Source organism: Emydura macquarii, unplaced genomic scaffold (assembly GCF_026122565.2).
Source record: "Emydura macquarii macquarii isolate MOO-44397 ecotype Brisbane River unplaced genomic scaffold, CSIRO-AGI_Emac_v2 contig_967, whole genome shotgun sequence".
Lineage (NCBI taxonomy): Eukaryota > Metazoa > Chordata > Testudines > Chelidae > Emydura > Emydura macquarii.
Window position 1 is genome coordinate 1,352,194 of NW_027131104.1, and position 21,538 is coordinate 1,373,731.

Genomic DNA, 21,538 nt, shown 5'->3' on the forward strand with positions numbered 1-21,538 from the left:
TCATTGATTACTAATAGAGTAGATGATTACAAAGGTCATTGAATCCGACCATCCAGACTGACCACATGCATAATACAGGCCAGAGAACCTCACCCACTAATCCCTCCATCACACATGATCCAGTGGATAAAACACTGCCCAGAAGCTCAAGGGAGCTTGGTTCAATTCCCGGCTCAATCACAGACTTCCTGTATAACCCCAGTCAAGTCACTTAATTTTACCCTTCGCTCAGTTTTCCATTAGCAAAATGAAGACAATACTTCATACAGGAGCTGACAAGATAAAAATCCATTAATGCTTGTAAGGCAGTCATACTACCGCCATCCGTGCCATATAAATACTTATGTATATACACAATGGGAACAAACAACAGCGGAGATGAAGGCTGGATTAGAACTGGGCTGAGCCTAGAGATCCACAATCAATTCACAAGTGCACACCTTTCACAGCAGTGACATCTTGCAGCCATGTATGTTACTGGCAGTTCATTTCTCCACGAAAGAGTCACTGAGTTTGCTCGAATGCTTGAGTGATTTCACACATCAAATATTAGCACATGTTGTTAACCATCATGCATGTGTCTTAGTGGTAGGGTGACCAGATAGCAAGTGTAAAAAATTGGGAGTGGGGAGCTATATAGGACAAAGCCCAGAATTGGATTGCAGTCAAAAGGAAAGGAAATCTCAGAACCCAATTCTCTGCACATCCTTTCTTTTCAAGGTCAGGTATTCTCTATCAACCTTTCAAAAATACACTCAATTAAATGATACAGGCTTATTACTGTTATCATGGATACAACTTTTACCCTTACTTTTAGAATACATGTAAAGGGGTTGTGTAAGTGTTTGACATCAAATACAGGTCACCAACTTGAAGAAGTTGAGGAGTAAACTGGTACAGGCCCTGGATTTTCAGATTGTCACATCTGGAGACTGAGACTATCTGATTAACTGTATATCACTGACATCAGCAGGACAAGCGCCTCCTGGACATGCCCCAACTGGAGAGACCTCTCTAAAGGTGAGAACAAATGTGCAACTCCATGATCCATTCCATCTTTGGCCTCTCGCAGAGACTGCTGACCATGTGGCCAGCTGCATCAGTGGTTTTGCAATGTGGCCGTTCGGCCACTAAGTACTGGACCAACACCAACTCATTTCATACAGGCCACCAAACAGTGATGACTTCTGGTCAACGAACTGAAGTCAAAGTGGTGACTAGAGATGCAAGTTACCCATTGCCGATACCCTGTGCCATTCAGTCCCACCCAGATAATTGGTATTAATAAGCTCCGTTTCCATTAGGGCAAGTAGCTTCAGAAGCATCCCAGTGTGAAATGTCCACCATCCCCTTTTAAAAATACATTGGCTGGAACATTTCCCAGCACACTGCACCCTGCCCATCTCTCTCATGTTGGCTGGCTTTTTAAATGATATCCAGTGTGGATCCAGCCTAAATAGCTATCTGGAACAGAAAGCATCTTTGCATTCCAGTGCATCTGGGTGGGACAGAGTCTTACTAACAGCCTAAAGTGAAGTGAGCCATATCCTCAGATTAGACTGATTCAGTCTGGAGGCACATGGGGTCAATTATCTACAAGAAAAAAAAACACTTTTCCAATGAAGATCAATGAAGCTGTTAAGAGAGCTGTGGAGAGCACATAAATATGAGAAAGATTCCCTCTAAGTCCATATCAGATCACACGGATCACTCAGCAGGCAAGGGGCAACAAACTGACCTGAATTCTCATTTATACTAGTGTAAAAGGGCCTGAGTAACTGAGAATTCAGGCCATTTCCATTTAGGTTCAGGTTTTCATGCCACTTAAGTGATTTGGATGCCCAATTAACTTTCAGATTCATAAGAATTTAGCATCAAAATCCTCTAGAAAGCTCTGAAAAATCTCTTCTCTAGGTTTCCTATAGAACCCATCACTGTAATGTCTGAGCACTTGCAGGATTCTTACCCGGAGAAATGAGGGGAAACCCATCCCATAATATCCAACAGCAAAATACTCCGGCTGAGGTCTCATCGCCTTCATAATATTTTCATAAAATGTGGCTCGTTTTTTCTGGAAAAAAGGAAAAGAAAACCCATGATGTGTTCATTTCTGAGTTCACAGACACATTGCCAAGCATATTTACAAGGCCATTTTCTCACCCTTTGCTGTTAGTAACACATCTATGAATTATTACTTATATTATTAAATCCAAACAAATTGTAAAAAAAACCAAAAAACAATTTATTGTTTGCTTATCCTGTGTTAGCACTATTTATACTTCACTGATATTGGGACTGGTTTCAGTCATAGCCAATGTCACTTCTTGGTTCTCATGCACTAAATCAATGCTGCGATTTTTGTGATTCCAGGGGAATGTTTAAACCCTCCTTTGTCTTCACAGACATTAAAAAAGAAAAACAATATGAGGCTGCTCACACAAAATGGCATCAAACATCCAGGCACAGGCAGAAGTGGAGCAGGGCAGATGATCCCCATCCAAAGGGACATAAATAGCAGCTAGTTATATTTTTGCAGGTTCAGTAAGACCGTAAGCTTTTTGGGACAGGGACCTGTCTTTTTGTTGTGTGTAGGCACAATGGAGTTCAGTCCATAAGTGGGGCTCATGAGTTGCTAAGATATACAGAAATAGTTTTAAAGTTATGAGTAAAATGTATTATACTTGTGTGGAAATGTTAATTTATTAGTGTTAAGGAGGGTAAAACACTGTATCATTTAAACTACGCTATTTTCTGTTCATCTATGTTAATGACAAAAGAGAAAGTTTTTGTTTAAAAAAAAGATATGAAAATATTCCTCTTTAATAGTAAGCTCTGCAAAAAAAAACACTTAAAAATAAAAGCCTGTTTTATGGGCCTGAACTGCTCAGCAACGTCCATTTAAACATGTAGTAGCCCAGCCAAAGACAGAAAAAGGGACCTTACCAAAAGATTACTAAGCCCCTCGTAATCAAAGACTTTGTTTTCGTATGTGTCAGCCAACTCTTTGCTTAGCTGGATTGCTTTCTCCCACATCTCCAGGAAAGAAACAGAACAACAAAAAAGAACATTTATTATAAAAGCATTTATTACCAGAGGTAAAGAAGAATTGTAGCTGACTTCAAGTAGTTCTTTATTAAAACATCTAACCTTCCAGAGAGCTTCCCACTGTATGGACTACATTTCTTACTATGATCATGATAATTATACAGCACTTTTCATCTGTAGATCTCAAAGTGATTTACAAAGAAGGATCAGTAACACTAGCCCTGATGGGGAAACTGAGGCACTGAGAGGGGAAATGACATGCCCAAGGTCAGATAGCCAAAGGAGCCCAGGTCTTCTGATTCCCAGTCTAGTGATCCACCGGACCGTGTTGCTTCAGGCCTGTGTCTTTTATCTTCCTACCAGTGAGGTGCCTTCTTGTAAATATTACTGGCAGAACACGTTTATTTAAAAAACAAACAACTTTTGCTTCTCAAACTAGCCTTTTAGGGTCAAATCCTCTTCTCAGTACACACCCTGAAGAGCAACTACCCCCACTGAAATCACCTTTCATGGCTGTTACATTCACCAGGGGGAAGGAATGGCGGAGCAATCTGTTAAGAATTCAGCTAATGGGAGCTCAGTACAATTGACCAGATTTTTTTCCACTGTTCAAAATTTTGTTACAAAATGTTTGTCATGGGAAAGTGAAGAAAGAAAGACAAACAGGAAAAACAATGGTAATTACTCGCCCCCTGATATTCTGCCAGCTCTAGAGTTAAGGGTGCTCAGCATCATGCAGGATCAGACCTTTAACTCACAGGGGCACTGGATTTTTAAAGGAGTCCAAGGGTGTTACGCATCCAATGCTCACTGAAATTCAATTGAATCCTTTGAAAAATCCTAGCTTTTTGATTCATACACAGGCCGGTTGCATTATCATTTTTCCCTTTCTTTCCAGATCTGTTTTTTGTAAGACCCACTCAAGATCTGCAGAGAGACTCACTTTGCCCTTGTCGAAGAAAGAGATAATTTCTTGGTAGAGTTTCTCCTTAAGTTCCTGTTGTGAATAGACGTAGTAGCTGTCCCTCTGCAGCAGATGGGGAGCACACGGCTTATCGGACCACTGGGAAAAGGGAAAAACAGTTGAAAAGAACTGGAATATTTCAGCCAAATGCAGTTTAGAGTGAGTGGGCTCAACTCCTGTGGATATGTCTGGGCCAAATTCAGCAGCAATGCAAAGAGAGATGTAAGTTACATTGCAGGAATAAATGGTCAGAAAACAGGTGAAAGACCTTGTCTACACACAAGTTGCACTGGTTTAACTTTAAACTGATTTAGTTAAACTGGTGCAAGTTTTGTCAGTATAAGTGCTATATTGGTGGGAGAAGTGGTTTTATGACGTTGGCGGGAGAGCATCTCCCTCCAACATAGTCCTGTCTACACTAGCGCTTATGCTGGCAAAACTGATGCTGTTCAGCAGGGTGTTTTTTTCAGACCCCTGAGCAACAAAAGTTTTGCCAGCATAAGCACTCAAGCTTGTAGACAAGCCCTCATTTTTCAGACCAATATCCTGATCCTCAACCCCTTCGTCATCTGAGTAGCCACACCGAAGCCAAGGGTGACTCCTAACATGAAACATACACTACTCATCAGTGGATCTCAGAGCACTTTGGAAAGGAAGGTCTGTATCATGATGGTGATCAATTGTTCTCCATGTCCTCCAAGCATCAGGCAAGAAATAACTGACTCTGTTTGCAGCAAGGGAGATACAGGTCAGATATTAGGGAAAACATTCTAACCGTAAGAATAGTTAAGCACTGGAAGAGATTACCAAGGGAGGCTGTGGAATCCCCATCATCGTAGGTATTTAAGAACAGGTTAGACATACACCTGTCAGGAACGCAGTGGGTATACTTGGTTCTGCTCAGTGCAGAGGGATGAACTAGATAACCAGGTACAGACTAGAGTAGTGAAGTGTCTTGGCAAGATCACACAGCAGTGGCAGAGCTAATAATGGGACACAAGTCTCCTGGATCCCAGTCCTGTGCTCTACCCATTAGTTCATGCTGCCCAAACAAAGCTCTGCAGGATTACATGCCAAATCAATGCAAATTACATTCCTCTGTTGCTTTCACCCATCCACCTGTTTTCTACCTAATTTACACCAGATGTGCAATTTACAGAGCCACTGGGGTCCTTGGCAGCCTCTTCAAGTTAAAAAAAATATCACACGGTAGCAAAAAATGAACAGCTTAATCTGCACCATTTGGTCTTCTCCTTCTTTGTCAATATTACAACCCTCCAACTCTGTAAAAATACTAAAGTTGCCTCTAATGAGTCACCTGAAGGAGTTCTGCATGGAGGAGGAGAGTGGACGCTGCCTCTGTGAAGTTCTCACAGTCCCTGTGTAGGTCCCGGAGTTTATACAGATACCTAGACAAATGAGAAGTAAACGGATTTGATGTAAAGGCCTCTTGTACTGATGCACACAAAAGCAGTGAGAATAAAAGTTTTCTGTGTGATTCTGGAGGCAACCAACTTACCTGATATATATATCCTCTCGTTTCTTCTCCTTATAAAAATTCTGCCAAGAAAATAATACACACAGTAATCAAGCTCATGTAAAAACTACTGAATTCACAGAGTCATGTAAATTATTTGTTTAGGGCTATTAATCTTAGGTACTTATCTGGCCTCTATTACTATAGTATCTGAGCCCCTCACAGTTTTCAATGTACTTATCCTCACAACACCTCCGTGAGGTAGGGAAGTGCTATTATCTCGAGCTGGGGAACTGAGGCACAGGAAGATTAAGTGACTGGGTCAGGATCACACAGGTTATCTGTGGCAGAGGAGTTGAAGCCTGGTTTCCCAAGTCCTAGACTAGTGGCCTAACCACTCGATCATCCTTCCTCTCTTTAAGAGATGTAGGGTCTCAGGCAGACTTCTGTAACCCATAAAGAGACTGGCAGCTAAGAGAGGATCAAGAAGCTGAACTCAAATTCTAACCTCTATCTATTTGGGGGTGAGAAGTGTGAGGTGATGAGTCGTCCCTGAACTAAACCACATGCGGGGGCATGAGTCGTTCCTGTGTTAGGCCCGAGTCAATCCACAAACCAAGAGCTGGTCTGGTGACTCAGAGCAGGTCTATAAACCTCACAGGAAAAACAGAAGTTCAGTCTGCTCATCGTTGAGTAATGACTCGGAACTTTCCTGTGCCTCATAATGCCTCCACAGGCGCAGCAAGCTTCAGCCCTGCTCCGGCTTCAGCCCTTCTCAGGCTCCAGTCCTGCTCTTGACTCCTGATTCCTCACCCTTGGCTCTGACTGCCACTGCTCCACCCACTAGGCCTGACCATCCTTGCCTCAGTTTCGGAGGATAAGGAATCCAGGGTTTGCTGTATTATGGAAACGGGAGTTAGCTAGGAAATCTGTATCCGAGTTCAGATGACAAACTCCTCGGAAGTTTACAGTTGCTTGTAGCTGATTGTTTCCAGCTAAAGTTGGGCCCGAAGCAAACTGAGTAATAAAGTGGCATATGAGAGCCTTTCAATCCCGGCAAATCATGTTAGTAAGAACAGGGGATCTCGTTCAAATGAGGTTAAAAACCCTATATTTGATCTTGAATCTTTTTTCCAAGGTTTAAAACATTTGGTTAACTTCCCCCTTCCCTCAACGCATAATCTTCTATGATCACTGCTGTATCTGAGTACCCAAGCTCTGGTAGAGATACCCCAGCACCGCTGGAGAGGCTATTCTAATGGTGTTTTTTCCCTGATCAGCAGCCAGACCACAACTGCCTCACCTGTATATGTCAGCATGTGCATACTCAGCTTATTTTTCACTCCAAATTGGGGCTGGCTCCCCCAATTAGCAAAATCCTAAAATTAGGCCTGCTGTACTCTGCTCAGAGTTGGCTCAGTTAGTCCTGCCAGAACAGCCCCTCAAGAGAGCGAATCAAATGAAAGGTCACTGAATCGAAAAGTGGGATTTTCAGAGGAGCTCTGAGTTGGCTTCGCTCTGCTCATGCTGAGACCCATAGTAGTTGGGCCAGTCATGTCAATGGGAGCAGGGTTAGGCCAAGACTGAGCCCTTTTGAAAATAGATTCATAGACTAAGGGACAACGATCATCGAGTCTGACCTCCGGGATATGCATGCTGTAGAATTTCTCCTAGAAGCTTGATTAAAACAGGTCTTTTAGAAAGATATTTCATCTCGTCTTAAGGATTCCTCACCTCTCATGTTCTCCTGTTTTTCCTGGAGATTCAGGAACGTATCATTTTTCAGCGTGAATCTCACATGCAAGTTAAGCCTAGCACCTACACTCTGGAAATACCAGGTCTGTCCAATGATTAGAATATTAAAAGCAAGTCAGTCAATTAGCACCGAGCCCTCCCCCTCCTACCAGCAAGTTGACAGTGCAGCTCATACGGTTCTCCTTGCTTTCGTCGTGCATGATGGTCCTGTAGTCCAAGAGGTTTTCTAGCAGGCTGCTGACTAGCAAAGCAAACACTTCTCCGGAACTCGACAGGTATTTGTGCTTCCGGCAGTGTTCCAACAGGCTGCAAATATATCACCCAAGGCAAGAGAGAAGGAAAAACAGAGAGAAACGGAAGAGAAGAGAGATTCCGTTAAAAGTTCTGGATGGTGCTTCTACTGCTAAACAGAACTATTATCCTCCTCATCATCAACCCCTAAGCCACTTTGCCAAAAGACTCTAATGGCAACATGTAGACCTTCATTACAAAGACTTTTCGCTTCTCTGCTCTGCTCATCAGAAAGCTAGCAGCAGTACAGCACTTAGCACAAGGGCTCCCTGATCTCAGTTGGAGCGTATAGGTGCTGCTGCAATGCAAACAATAAAAGAGATATCCTTTTAAGCCAGTCAGTCTTGGGCAGCAGCCAGTTAATATTAAGATTGCTGTGGGTTGCACCTTCTCTATATAACTTACTCGTCGGAAGAAGCAAATTAGTTTTTCTTAGTGTTGTAGCAAGAACCAGCTGAGCTGCCAGACAACAAAGAGCCTCTGAGTATGTTTCAAACACTTACAGTTTCTCCAGCAAGGCCTTGTATTGCTCGTCCCCTCGGCCTCCTTCCACTTCCTGATCCAGTTTGGTTATCAACTCGTTTTCAAGCTAGAAAAGGCAAAAAAAAATCCTAAATCGGAACAAATCCTATGCACTTGGAATGAATCCCCAATGTGTTTGCAGGAGGTGTTTCTGAACTGCCCCGTGATGGGGTCCTGATCTCATGGGCCAAACTGGAGGATGCTTCCATGGTTTTACCCAAGGAAACTTAACAAACAAAAACAGATAGAGAAGACAGGGAAAAAGCAAGGAAATCTGAACAGCTCCCCTCCTCAAACATGAAGTCACAGGGAATTGATCATCTGGGATATCTCTCCCTGATCCTAATGGATGATTTCCCCATTCTCTCCTGAGAAAGAGGAAAGCCCCACCAAGGCCCCTCTAATATGGTGTAGGGAGAAATTTCTTGCCAGCCAGAAATTTGATGATCAGGTTGATATTGTGTATGTGTGAGCAGGCACGACCCTGATCAATCATATAATCCCATTCATATCCCAGACTACCACTGGTGTTCTTGTAACCAGCGGCCCAGTATCACCAGGAGAAAACATTCATGCCCCAAGATATTTGGGTGTCTCTATAACCAGTACTAAACATTCATGCCCAAACATACCATAGCATTCAAGCAATTCCCACAGACTCCAGCAATCCCACAAAATCTTGGGGCAGACGATGCCAAAGGCTGATGACCCAGCAGAAAATAAAATCCCCTCTGAGTATTTAAGCTGAAATCAAAGCAGGGAAGGGTAGGTGTACGAACAGTGCTAAGGGACATATGCACCATATTCTGACAACAGTCTCGTGTGTCTTAAATGCAGAACACCAAGGAGGCTGCCTCCTGGATGGATGATTTCAAATTTCTCCAGGGAGAAGACCAACCACAGGGTAACTACAGTGTTCTCTGCCTACTGGCTGAGATGCTAATGACTGGCCTCCTTCAAGGAAAGTTGGAAGAAAAGTTCTGAGTGGCAGTTGCTAGAGTTGAAGGCACTAAGCAAGGAACCTCTTTTTCTTCCTTCCCTACCTGTGTTTTCAGGCTAGCAATAAATTGAGAATTCCAATGGAATTACCCCAGAGTCGGGTGTCGGAGACCTGCATTCAAGTCCCAGTTCTGCCCCTGATGACATGTAACCGAAAGCAAGTCACTTCCCCTCTCTGTACCACAGCCACAGTAAAGAGGGGGATATTGATACTCACGGGGGTGTTATGAGGGTTAAAGTTTACTGAGGGGGTTATTAAGGATATTAATTGCTCCATATTGTCAGTATTAGAAGTGGGACACCTGACTTTCAACCAACCCTGTGTACTTCACAACAGCTTAATATTTGCAGCTCAGAGAGTTATTACTACATAGGTTGTAAGCTCCTGGGGGCAGGGACCATCTTTCTGTTTTGTTGCTGGTACAGCACCTAGCACAATGGGGCTCTGGTCTGTGACTGGGATTCCTATGTGCTACGGTAATACAAATAAATAATATTATAAACCAACAGTAAATATTTTATAATGCACATTTTGATCCAAGGATCTCAAAGCCCTTTGCAATTGTGGGATGGGTATTTACCTATTTTACAGATGGGAAAACTGAGGCATGGAGCAGTTAAGTGACTGGACCAAGGCTACACAGACAGTAACAGAATGCAAGAATCCTGACTTGCAGTCTCCGCTACATTCACCATACAAAACTGCCTCACAATAGACTTCTCATAGTGCTTTGTGCTATGAGCTGTGCCTTTTTTTGTTTTAATAAAGGAAAATCTTTTATTTGCATTTTTCCTGCTTGCCCAGCCCACGACATGAAACATCAGTGCTGATGATTCCAGGGACCCTCACCATATGGAAGTTTCTGTTCCCGCTGAAGTTGAACTCGCACTGCATCATGTCAAAGAAGATGGGGATGGCAGCTTTCCGCAGCTCAGGCTCAGGTGTCAGGGTCACCTCCAGAATCGGGCCCACCATCGATGGGATGAACTTAATCTTATGGGGACCTGTACCAGAGAGAAGATTAGACACAAATTCTGCTCAGTGGAACGTGGTTGCTTGAAGGCAAGTATCTGTATCTGGGAGCACATCAGTCATACCAAGGTAATGAGAAGGCAATGCACACATTCAGGCTAGGTCTACACTGCCGGAGGCACAGACGGCAATGCAGGATTGATTTTGTGGGTTTGATTGAGCTTCAGTAAAGATTCGCTCAATCAAACCCGGAAGTCAACTCCCTAAGTCCACCCCATCAAGTAGCATAGCGCTGCGCTGACGGGAGGACATTTCCCATCAATGCAGCGCAGTGGAGATACGACAGTAAGTAGATGTTAGGAAGTCGACGGGAGGTACACAAGTTACTGTATGTGGCTTGCATATCTCCCATCAACTGCTGCCAAAATCCACGGCTAGTGTACACCAAGCCTCAGTATAAGAGAAGTTCTCCAAGTGGGAAACACCCATTAATGGTGTGGTTATATGTCCCATAGCCATTTGTGCTCCTAAATCACCCAGGCTCTTTTGAAAATCCCACTCTAGACCTTTATATAGCGTGACAGCTTGTCTGTCCGTGTGAATTAACGCCACTGATTGGATTGCATGAACCTCCTGTATGGTTTTGGAATGATTTTATCTGTGCATCAGCCTCTGGTGTTAAGGGAAGGGGACTGGCACCTGGGTGTCTACCCGAGGACAGACCTTAAGAACCACTGACAATTGAATAAACTTGCCCTAGCAGCATAGTGGGTGCTACCAGCCAAAAGCAAATGAATTGCTTATTGCTCTTAATTGGGATTGGATGAGGTGGCAGCTCAGAGGAGTGGAAAAAGGGGGGAAAAAAACCAACAGAAAACAGGGAGAGATAAAGTGATTCGTATCTGCTGTTAAAAAGGGAGTCTCTCTCCATCAAGAGAGGAGATCAGAAGGAGGCAAGGCTGCGCAGGAGGATGAGGAGGTGAGGAAGAAGGCTCTTGGACTCCCTATAAGACATTGACCAAAAGGCTCTCAGAGGTATGAGGAAACTGCAGCAGGGATTTGGTGCAGGTTTTGTTGTTTTTTTCATAAATCTGTATCTCCCTTGTGTTTTGTCTGAGTAAAGTGAGACTGATTTAGAAATGCCTTGGCAAACTCTGTGTGTTACTTGCTTTCATGGTCACATAGTTCCTGAAGGGGAGAGTTAAGCTGGTGGGTCCATAGATTCCATTGAACTCTGGGAGCATGCAGAAGCTATCAGGCACAAGGCAGCTGGACTGCAGAGTCCCATCTCAGAAAAGATTTGAAATTCAGTTTTGGAGGTAGAAAACACACACTATTGTGAATTGTACAGATAGGCAACTCACCCAGGTTATACCACATATCCCTTATTTTGAAGCCAATCTCTTTCCTCATGTCCCCATATCTAGAAAGGGAAAAATATTAAAATGAGAGAGGAAGGTGAAAAAAATGCATTCATGCAATGAAATTAGCCTTGTTAAGCTGCCAGGGAAATTTAACAGCCAGCCACAAAATCTACTAGCCTGTCCTTTTTAAAAACATAGCCCTAAATATTAGGCATCTAGGGTAAAGAGTTCGAGAACTGAAGGGCAATCTCCTCTTCATCATCCATCTGCCAAGAGGTGACTGGACACCAGACATCTTCAGGGGGGTACAACACCAGGGAGGAAGAAGAGCTATTTAAGCTCAAGGACCACGTTGGCTCAAGAACAAATGGAGATAAAATGACCATGAAAACATTTAGGTGGGAAATTAGAAGGTTTCTAACCATCAGAGGAGTGAGGTTCTGGAACAGCCTCCCAATGGGAGGCATAAGGCCAAGAAACCTGACTAGTTTTAAGGTGGCACTTGATATGAATGGGATTGCAGTGCATTCCCCTCATTAGCAGCCTCTAGGTTCCCAGCAAATAGTTGTTATTATCTGAAGGTTGCCAATAAGTGGAAGGCAGATTTGTGGGATGGATCCAGTTTAGGATTGCTAATAAGCAGCATCCACTGGATATGACAGGACTGCCTGTGATAGCAGGGGACAGGACTCAATGACCCAGGAGGTCCCTTTGAGTCTTTTGTTTCTATTCTGGTAAGAAGTGGGTTAAAATACACCCCGTATACTCCTCCAAAAGAGCCAATGCACCTTGCCAGTAGGGAAGGGTGACTTAGCAAGTGGGACCACGAGTAGGCTGCAGACCCCCCAATGGCAATGATTTATTACTTTGAAGACTATGACTGAGGTAAGCCTTCTATTTTAGACCTTGAAGGAGTAACAACTCTACACCAGTTGTAGTTGCACACTGTGATTGCAACATAGACATGTCCTTGGGTTGTATAGACTGTGCCTAGCTAGATGAGCACAATATGCAGACAGGGTCTATTTTCCAAGAGTAAGAAGACCTGACCACTTTTAAATGTAAACTTACTTCTTGACAATTTTGTTGCGTTTGGCCTGTGAGAAGTTCTCCAGCTGGAGGGATTCGTGAGTGAGAAAAGCTACTGCTAAGTGGAAGTAATTGTTCCAGAGCTGTAGGGAAAAAAAAAAACTAATTAAAGAAAGGAAAAAAACAAACACACAGCACAACAGAGCTACTTAGTCACCACTGCTACAGATTCTCAGTCAAGTATTAATGAGGAAACATCATTACAATGAATGGGGCAAAATGAGAAACCCTTTACTCAGTCAAAATTCCCACAGGTCAACAGGCATAAAAGCTGAGTTAGAGCTATAGAATCTGCACCGTGATACCGTTTGTTTCGGCCTGATCTATTTAAAATGTTTACCCAGAAGACTATTCATGTATCTAGACATGTCAAATCCCTCTGTAAAACTCTCCTTTGCTCTGATGCCTACAAAAAGCTTGACAACAGTTAGGTTCCTCATGTACCAAAACCATGGCCCATGCTGCTGACCAATATTGTCTCTTTGTTTACTTGGGTTCTTCTATTTCCACCTGTTGTCTCTTACCATATACTTAGATTGTAAGCTCTTTGAAGCAGAGACCATCTTTTTGTTCTGTGTTTGTACAGCACCTAGCACACTGGGGTGCTGGTCTGTGACTGGGGTTCGTAGGCACTGCCACAATACAAAGAATTAAGTGCCCATGAATGCAGACTGAATTCCTCAGAAACGTTTTTGTATTTATCCTTACAGTATCTCTGTGAGGATAAGGAAGCATTATCCCCATATCACAGATGGGAAACGGAAGTAACAGAAAGTTTAAATGATTTGCCCAAGGTCACACAGGGAATCTATGGCAGAACTGAGAATTGAACAGATCTCCTGTGTCCCAGTCTATGGCATTAGCCACAAGACCATGCCTCCTCAAAACAGGGTTTTGCCATCAAATCTGTCCAAAGTGCCAGTAAACTATAGGCATCCTAACAGAAAAGTAAGGGGTGGAAAGAGAGATTCCATACTTCACACTCCCACTTTAGCACAGCGTTGGTATATGGCATGCACAATGAGTGTAGAACATGCACCACAGAGCATTGGCTGAGCACAAGCCCACGTTACAAGTAGCATTTTGGGTTAGAAATTTCCCGTTCACCCTACTTTTCCTTCAAGAGAACAGAACAACAACATCATCACCATCCACGTCAATCACAAAACCGGCATCCAGTGGGAGTTGAAGGCACACATCCCCACTCGGACTTGCTCGGTCCCAAAGTGGTCAGGCCAATCCAGAAGGGAATTTATCCTCACCTGGAGTTCAAAGCTTGCCTGATCCAGAAAGAATCGGTTGAGCACAGATGTAAATTGGTTGACTGCTCGGAGGAAAACCCTGGAAAGGTAAACACATATAAGGAGGCACCCATGGAAGTAGAAACCATGCATGCCTGAATGTTCAGTGCCTTTTTGGCAAGCTTGAAGGAGGCATGAACAGGGGGCCCCCAAAAGTTCAGCTCTTCCAGTATAATCCTTCCCTTTCGCCTCCCACTGAGTACAGAGGATTTTGAGGAAGGCTATTTCTACAGCAATCCTGATTTAGGGGAGTTAGAAATGAAAAGTTCTATTAGGCCATCCAGTCCCCATACCATTGCTGTGTTGTTCCACACAGCATATTTACTAGTGTTTTGTCTATCTTAGGTGCTTCTGTGAGCCCTATTACTGTGGTATCTGAATTAGTCACAATCTTTAATGTATTTACCCTCACACCACCATTGTGAGGTAGGAAAGTGCTATCTCCCTTGTACAGATGGGAAACTGAGGAACAAAGGGGCTAAGTGACTTGCCCGAGATCACACAGGAAGTCTGTGACACAGGAGGGAAATGAACTGGGTTTCCCAGGTACCCTGCTAGCACCCAACATACACAATAATCCTTTTTCATCTAGCTTAGCTTCAAATTTCCCAAGTGATGGTGTGTCCCCCCCAGATTTGAAATAAAGAGGCTTCTCAGATTGAAGCATGCATCTCTGGGAGGTAAATACAACCACTGGGGGGAAAGCCTTCAGTTTTGCAAACACTCCTTTTGACAGAGGAAGAGAGTTTTTTGCAGATTCACAAGTCACCAAAAAAAGTCCAGCCAACAGGACTTTAATCAAAGCTAACTTATGCCAATATGAACTTTTAAAAGAAGATAAACCTGCATATCTCAAGCTATTTCCAAGCAGCTGTAGTGCAAAATCCCCTTAGTCCCAGAACCAATAGGTTCTGAAGAAGTCACATGAGCCTTCAATTAATAGCAGTTTCTGGCAGAGGTTGTTTACCTGTTCTGCATCATGTTCATCACCATCCAGTCATTTGCATAGACATTCTTTCCAATCAGATCCTTAAACATGATGAAGGTTTCCATCAGGAAGTCCTGTAAAAAACAGGCAACAAGCAAGGCTGAAGAAGGTAGGTCTGTAATCAGACAGAAATACAGGGGGAGGATGCAAGCATGTGTGACTGCAGATTCCATTGACCACAAACCAATATGCCAGCCTTTTGAAATGCATCTTTTATTTTGGCTGTATCACCATAACTAAAATTACTTCTGAAATCTCATCCATCAAATTAGAGGAGGAATCTCCCTCCCCGCCAAAATCTATCCAATTAATTCAATTAAATCTGTTCTTATTCTTTGCAGTCAATCTCTAGATGCATAGGGAGCTTAAAAAGCAAAACAGATGTTCAATGTCTTTCTGCCTAATACTTCCCTTCAAATGTATGAATCATGAAATTACATAGGGTTGCTGCATTATTCTTAAAGTCATTTAGGCCCTCTCTAGACCAGGATTTAAAGTGTGATGTTAGCAAATGTCTAGTGTAGATAAGGCATGCAGTCTTTAACAAGTGCTAAACTGGTCAAATTAAAACCCTCACACTTTAAGTCCTTGTCTAGATGGGGTCTTTCTGCCGAGTTGCAGGATGAAGAGTGGGATTTATGCAATCAATATTGACAAGATCAAACAGAAAGAAAGAACCTCAATCCACAGAGGTTCAAATGTTCATAGGTACTATTTACATGGATTCTCTTCTGCTGTAAGAGGGAACATTTTCATTCGCGCACCAGACACACACACCTGAGAAATCACCAAAGAAATGCGCTGCTGAACTGAACAGCACTCACTAAAGAATTGGAAAGTGATACTGATGCAGAGAGAGAGAAATGGACACTGGCGCTGCCTCAGTAGAAATCCACTAGGCATTATTAAATCAGAGCTTGATGGAAAAGTTTAGGCATGACATGAGGCACCATAAAGACTAGAATTAATTCCTAACCATGTTAACCCAAAGGAGCAATGTTGCAATGCCTGGGCTGAAAATGCCACAAGGGGACTTTATTTATTTAGAGTTTAAAAAAAAAAATGTTTTCATTGCTGTTATTTTAAAAATAATTTAATGGACATACCAACCCTAAAACCTAATGAAGTAACAGATTCCTAATTTACATTTCGGATCAGTGTCTCTTGAAGTAGTATTCTTGTACCAGTTTTGTTGTTATACACGTCACCTTCCTGGTTTGTCTTACATGCATAAGCCATACATGCATTGAAAATGTAAGAGGAACATTTAAAGGCATGACTCAGAAGGCACTGAACCATGGAGTGAATGAGAAGCACAAACCATAACTTCAAAGATTTAAGCTTATGTCCCATTTTAGGAAAGTAACTATGCACATGCCTAACTTTAACCATTGACCTCACCGTGCTTAAGTGCCCTTCCTGAGCAGGAATGCTTTCCTGAAGTAAAGCTATTCAACAGAAACGTTGTCCCAATTCCATCAGCTTTGTCACTTAATACTGCTGCTTTTCCACAACACTTCTAGCAGATCTGACCACATTCATTCCACTGATTAATTTGAAAAGGCTATTACACATTTTATGAGCCCTAGCAAAACCTTCCAACTGTTTAGGTTTTACAATGCATATTTTGCCAGAAATCTCTCAGGTGAGTTAATCAAGAGTCAGATTTGGAATGCTACCTACTATCCAGTTGAGTTGCTTTTTCAATCTAGGTAGTGAAATTGCAGAGATAGCTGTATCCTGCAGGTGGCCGTGTTGTTTAACAGATCACATGCAATCATAACTAGTTAGGGAAGCAAAGGCGGCATCCTGCCATTCATAGTGGATTACAGACATTTACAATAAAGTCAGTGGGTATTTCTACACTGCCGGTGCAGGATCAATTTTGCGGATTTGACTGAGCGGCAGTGAAGACTTGCTCAATCGAAACCAGAAGTCGACCCTGTTAATCCACCCCGGCAAGAAGCGTAGCGCTGCGTTGACGGGAGGGCATTTCCTGTCGACGCAGCGCAGTTGATATGCCGCAGTAAATAGACATTAGGAAGTCGACAGAAGATATGCAAATTACTGTACGTAGCTTGCGTATCTCCCATTGACTGCCGCCGAAATCTGTGGCCAGTGTAGACCAGGCCTGAAATAATCAGTACAGAAACACACAACTGCAAACTCTACCCAAGCCTGTATTCCAGTTCCCTATGCTGCTCTGTACAGCTTCAGCACAGAGACAAGAAATCAGGAGCTGTGAGTACTAATCAGAACAGTTTCACACCACAGGGGCTTGAGCAGTATTGTCTCTGGTTGTGATCTGCATGGGGTGTGAAACTTAGATTTTACCTGGAGCTTCAGGTTCTAAGGGGCTCAAAGAACAAAGAGCAAAAAAGTGTTGTGTTTCACCTGTTTTGGCCTGAAACCACAAGAAGAGCATGAATTGTATGTGGTTTAACATGGAGGGTAGATATGCAATGCTGGCTAAGAGGGCTGGACACCCACCCCACGAGGGGAGGGTTCCAGAGCTGGAGCCTGAGCCTGAACGTCTACACAGAACTTTGACAACTGAGCTCCACGATCCTGTGTCAGTTGACTTGGCCGGCCATGGCTGTGCCACCCGTCTTTTATTCCAATATAGATGTACCCTCAGGGGCTACAAATTATAGATCAGGGCTTCTCTATGCTAGGTGCTGTACAAATCCATTACAAAAAGAGACAATCCCTGCTGCCAAAAGTTTGCCACAACAGTGAAGCTTTTCAGAAACCTGATCTGGGTTTGAAGCAGAACCCTAATGCAATTAAAATGTGCATGGGTTCAGGTTTTGCAGCCAAGATGGCCTGTGGCTCTCTTAACACACAGGCATGTGTTTGTTTGGAAATTAATACAGATACTGCCCCAAGCTTGTCAGCTTTTTCATCAGCCCAAACACACACATCCAAAGCTCTTAACTGAGCTCTAAAGCAGTGGTTCTCAACCAGAGGAACATGTCCCCCTGGGGGTACTCAGAGGTCTTTCAGAGGGTACATCAACTCATCTAGACCAGTGTTTTTCGACCTGGGGGTTGCAGCCCCCAGTGGGGTCACAGGACAGATTTAGGGAGGTCACAAGTGCAGAGCCAGCATTAGGGGATGGCAAGCAGGGCGACTACCTGGGGCCCCACGCCACAGGGGACCCCACAAAACTAAGTTATATGCTTCAGCCCTGCTGCCGGGGGCTCAGGCTTCAGACATGAGTCACAAGTAAAAAACAGGCTCAAGTATCATCACACTGAAATGTAAGTGCAATATTTATATTCCAGTCAATTTATTTTATAATTATATAGTAAAAAGGAGAAAGCAAGTAATTTCTGCTGTGACACTTCCGTATTTTTAGGTCTGATTTTGTAAGCAAGTCGTTTTTAAGTGAGGTGAAACTCGGGGTACACAAGTAAAATCAGACTCCTGACAGGGGTACAGTAGTCTGGGAAGGTGGAGAACCACTGCTCTGAAGGAAAGAACAAAGGGAAAAAAACCAGGGGGGAGACAAGAACAAGGATGGAGACAAAAGAAAAAGGGGGAAATGAATGCCTCTGCTTTTCCTCTCATCCTCATTCACTCTTCCTGTCTTCTTCCTCCCAGCTCTTCACTTACACCGATTTAGAGAGTCATTAAAGATTTGTTTTCACTCCATGTGACAAACTACTTGGATGCTTTGTTGAGTTAGCAAACAGCCAGCAGCGCTGTATCCAGCTGGTGTGAAGTGACTGTTTACTAACACTTGCAGTATTAGGTACTCATACTGCTCAGTGATGGGTGCAAGAGCCTGAACTAAATGTAATAGCTGGATCTGAACCCCAAAAATCAGAGAGAGAGATGCTACATGGACGGGGCAGCAGCCCCGGCCAAGTTGACTTACAATAATATCCTGTCTGGTTTTGAAAGTGCTGACGTAGTGGTTATAGTGGAAATCATCCATCTGTCTCAGGATGGCTGTCATGCAGGCTACAAAACTACCCTGGAATGGAAAAGAAAAATAAAAGCACTTGGTCAATTACCTTTCTGCATTAAGGCCCCATTCAGCACAGTTCTGAAGCACATGCCTCACTTTAATCACATGAATAGTCTTGACTTCAAAGGGACTAAACATGCGCTAAGTTAGACATCTGTTTAAGTATTTTGCTAACCTGTGGCCTGACAATGCAGGTATTTAGGTCACTTAATGCATCTGTTCCCCCCGCCCACCAAGATCAGTAACATCTTCAGTTTCATGCATAGCAGTGGGCTGATATCTACATATTAATCTGGACATCACCTCTCATAGGGTTTAAGGTTTAGGTCTGAGGAAAGGAGGTGGGACAGACTTTACCTTTTCAAGAACTGGAACTTGCAAAAAACCTTTTACACTAAGAAAGTAAAATGAAATCACTCTGCTTCCGATAAATGCAAGTAGCCACTTTAAAAAAAAAACCCAAAAAACCTGGGCTGTTACACTTTGAGCTTCTGAGACACTAAGAGTTTGGTAAATAAAAATAAAAAGATCTTAGCCAGAGAGGAATGTTTTACCTTCTTATCTGATCACTAGTGCAAGTACTGCTCAAACTACAGGAGGTTACGTTTGAAAAGCAGAACTCCCCTACATCAATTTTAAACTGCGCCCTCCAAGTCTTCATCTATAAACACATTCAGTGGAAACCATTTGCCAATGTCAAAGCCATTTTTTGTACAGTGACTTTAGTGCTGGATTGACAGCCTTGGAATCCTATGTCCATCCACAGTCCAAGTATAGTGCAGGCCACAGCGATGCAAACCGCCTCTTGTTTTCCTACCAACCTGCTCCACCCCAGACTTGGAGAGGACACCTATGGAGTGAGGGTACATCAGCCTCTGACTCCATTCAACATGGGAGCCAAATTAACTCACATTAAACAGTGTTCCCACAATGTGGCTGCCTGACTATTAGGAACTGGACTGAGACCCAAACTCACCACACAAATGAGCTGAACAGTCACCAGACAGTAATGACCTGCAGTCACGACCGACCCAGACTTGATTAAAAATGATGCCTTAGCAGAGAGAGGTTGTGTATCGCATTACCATTTCTACTGCCACCCAGACCCAATTTTAAAAGACCTGGGGCAGGCTTCCCACCACTCCCATAGACCCCACCAGGCGGCAGGACACAGGTTTTATAAAGCACCAGCACGCACTGCAGTCCATAATAGGACAGACTGTGACGGAAGGCGCCAGTCCACCAAAGCGTCAGAGGAAGGGGTAGAAAGCAAAGAAGAGAAGCAAGCAAAAGGTTCTCACAATATGCGGGGACTGTCTGCTCATTCCAATCACCGTCCGGTTTATTCTCCTCAGCAAGCGCTCCATGATCAGCTGGATGTGAACTGAGGTGGGGCCCTGAAGATATGAAACAAGCACAGGCTGTTTTAGATTAATCTCAGCATGGCCTATTCTGGAGAGAGATTTCTTGTAGAGAGTGGCCAGACTGACTGTGGCTATTTATCACCAGAGGACACTAGAAAAGGAGACACTTTATCCCATAGAAATGCATTTAAATAGACAGTAGTGCTAGACTCAGAGAAGGGGGGGAAATACATCTCTGCACCAGTGCAGGGCCCAGCACAGGGACTCATGGGAGGCTTGTCTTCCCTATGCTGGAGCTGGATCTGCTCCCACAGCAGGTTAGAGCATTATGGGGGTAGCGCTAAATTGAGCCCCCTTTTAGATCGCCTATCAGTTTTGCATCAGCAGGGGATCACCTCTCTGGAAACACTGGCCCATACCTTCTCCTGGACTGTTATAGAATGTCTCAGGTCCATTTTTCACATGTCTGATTTATCCTTAATTAGACTCAAACATCCCATGCCAACACCCAATACAGAAGAATTTCTGAGGGCATCTGGTCTCATTAACTCTATAGAGTCTGGTTCTGTGAAGTACACTTAAGCAGGCTTTATTTCTGCTCTGACTTACATCAGTGTGACCTCTCCAGAGATGACGACATTAGACTGAAACCCATACTCACCACATCCTTCCTATCAAGCACTTCTAGAATGTTACTAAGGAGCTGAGAGCAGGCCTCATGATCAGGCTTGTTTGAATTGTCATCCAGCTGTCCACTTAGCTGATCTATCAGTAGAGGCAGGAGAGCATCTCTGCATTCTGAGAAGCGAAGAAACGGAACAATGCGTCACAATGGCCTAAGAATAATCTACAGAGTGAAGTGTAAGTGACCACAACAAGAAAACTTTGTGCTCTTCACTCTGACTCAGTCACCAAAACGAAATCATGTCAAAGCAGATCTAACAAGTAGATTACAGCTCAAATTGCCTCTCTTCTAATTAGTCAGATTGCACTCGAGAGATTTCCCTCAATGTATACATTAGATGGTCCCATTGCTAGGGTACTAACATAGGACTTGGGAGATCCCCGGTTTGATTTCCTGCCCTCCCTGACTTCATGCATGACCCCAGGTAAAGGTCTATGGCTAAAATTTTCAAGTGACTTATGAGCCTAAATCCCATTTTCAAAAATGATTTAGGGTCCGACTTTTCAAAAGTATTTAATAATAATATCTAGCTTTTATATAGACAACTAAAGGTGCAAATAACTTAGTGGGATTTTCAAAGCACTAAGCAAGTTAGATGCCTAAATACCTTGGAAATCTGGCCCTAAGTACTTTTAACAAGGAGATTTAGGTGCTTTTGAAAACTTTACCTGTCGTCTCTGTGTCTCAGTTCCCCATCTATAAAATGGGGATAACAACAGTTCCTTACCTCCGAGGGATGTGAGGA

At 43.4% G+C, this 21,538-nt stretch overlaps 1 protein-coding gene across 2 annotated transcripts in view; it reads right to left on the reverse strand.

The window, feature by feature from the left end:
* Nucleotides 1-21,538, reverse strand: part of DOCK5 (dedicator of cytokinesis 5) — a 113,135-nt gene that overhangs the window by 39,253 nt on the left and 52,344 nt on the right. For both annotated transcript variants that reach the window (XM_067543714.1, XM_067543713.1), the window contains exons 25-39: nucleotides 20,770-20,906; nucleotides 20,046-20,141; nucleotides 18,652-18,750; nucleotides 14,748-14,842; nucleotides 13,742-13,820; nucleotides 12,462-12,562; nucleotides 11,391-11,449; nucleotides 9,904-10,058; nucleotides 8,036-8,121; nucleotides 7,391-7,547; nucleotides 5,529-5,569; nucleotides 5,328-5,418; nucleotides 3,989-4,108; nucleotides 2,944-3,033; nucleotides 1,967-2,071 (exon numbers count right to left, since the gene is read on the reverse strand). In XM_067543714.1, the coding sequence (XP_067399815.1) occupies nucleotides 1,967-2,071; nucleotides 2,944-3,033; nucleotides 3,989-4,108; nucleotides 5,328-5,418; nucleotides 5,529-5,569; nucleotides 7,391-7,547; nucleotides 8,036-8,121; nucleotides 9,904-10,058; nucleotides 11,391-11,449; nucleotides 12,462-12,562; nucleotides 13,742-13,820; nucleotides 14,748-14,842; nucleotides 18,652-18,750; nucleotides 20,046-20,141; nucleotides 20,770-20,906 (1,511 nt within the window). The remainder of the gene's footprint in view (nucleotides 1-1,966; nucleotides 2,072-2,943; nucleotides 3,034-3,988; nucleotides 4,109-5,327; nucleotides 5,419-5,528; nucleotides 5,570-7,390; nucleotides 7,548-8,035; nucleotides 8,122-9,903; nucleotides 10,059-11,390; nucleotides 11,450-12,461; nucleotides 12,563-13,741; nucleotides 13,821-14,747; nucleotides 14,843-18,651; nucleotides 18,751-20,045; nucleotides 20,142-20,769; nucleotides 20,907-21,538) is intronic.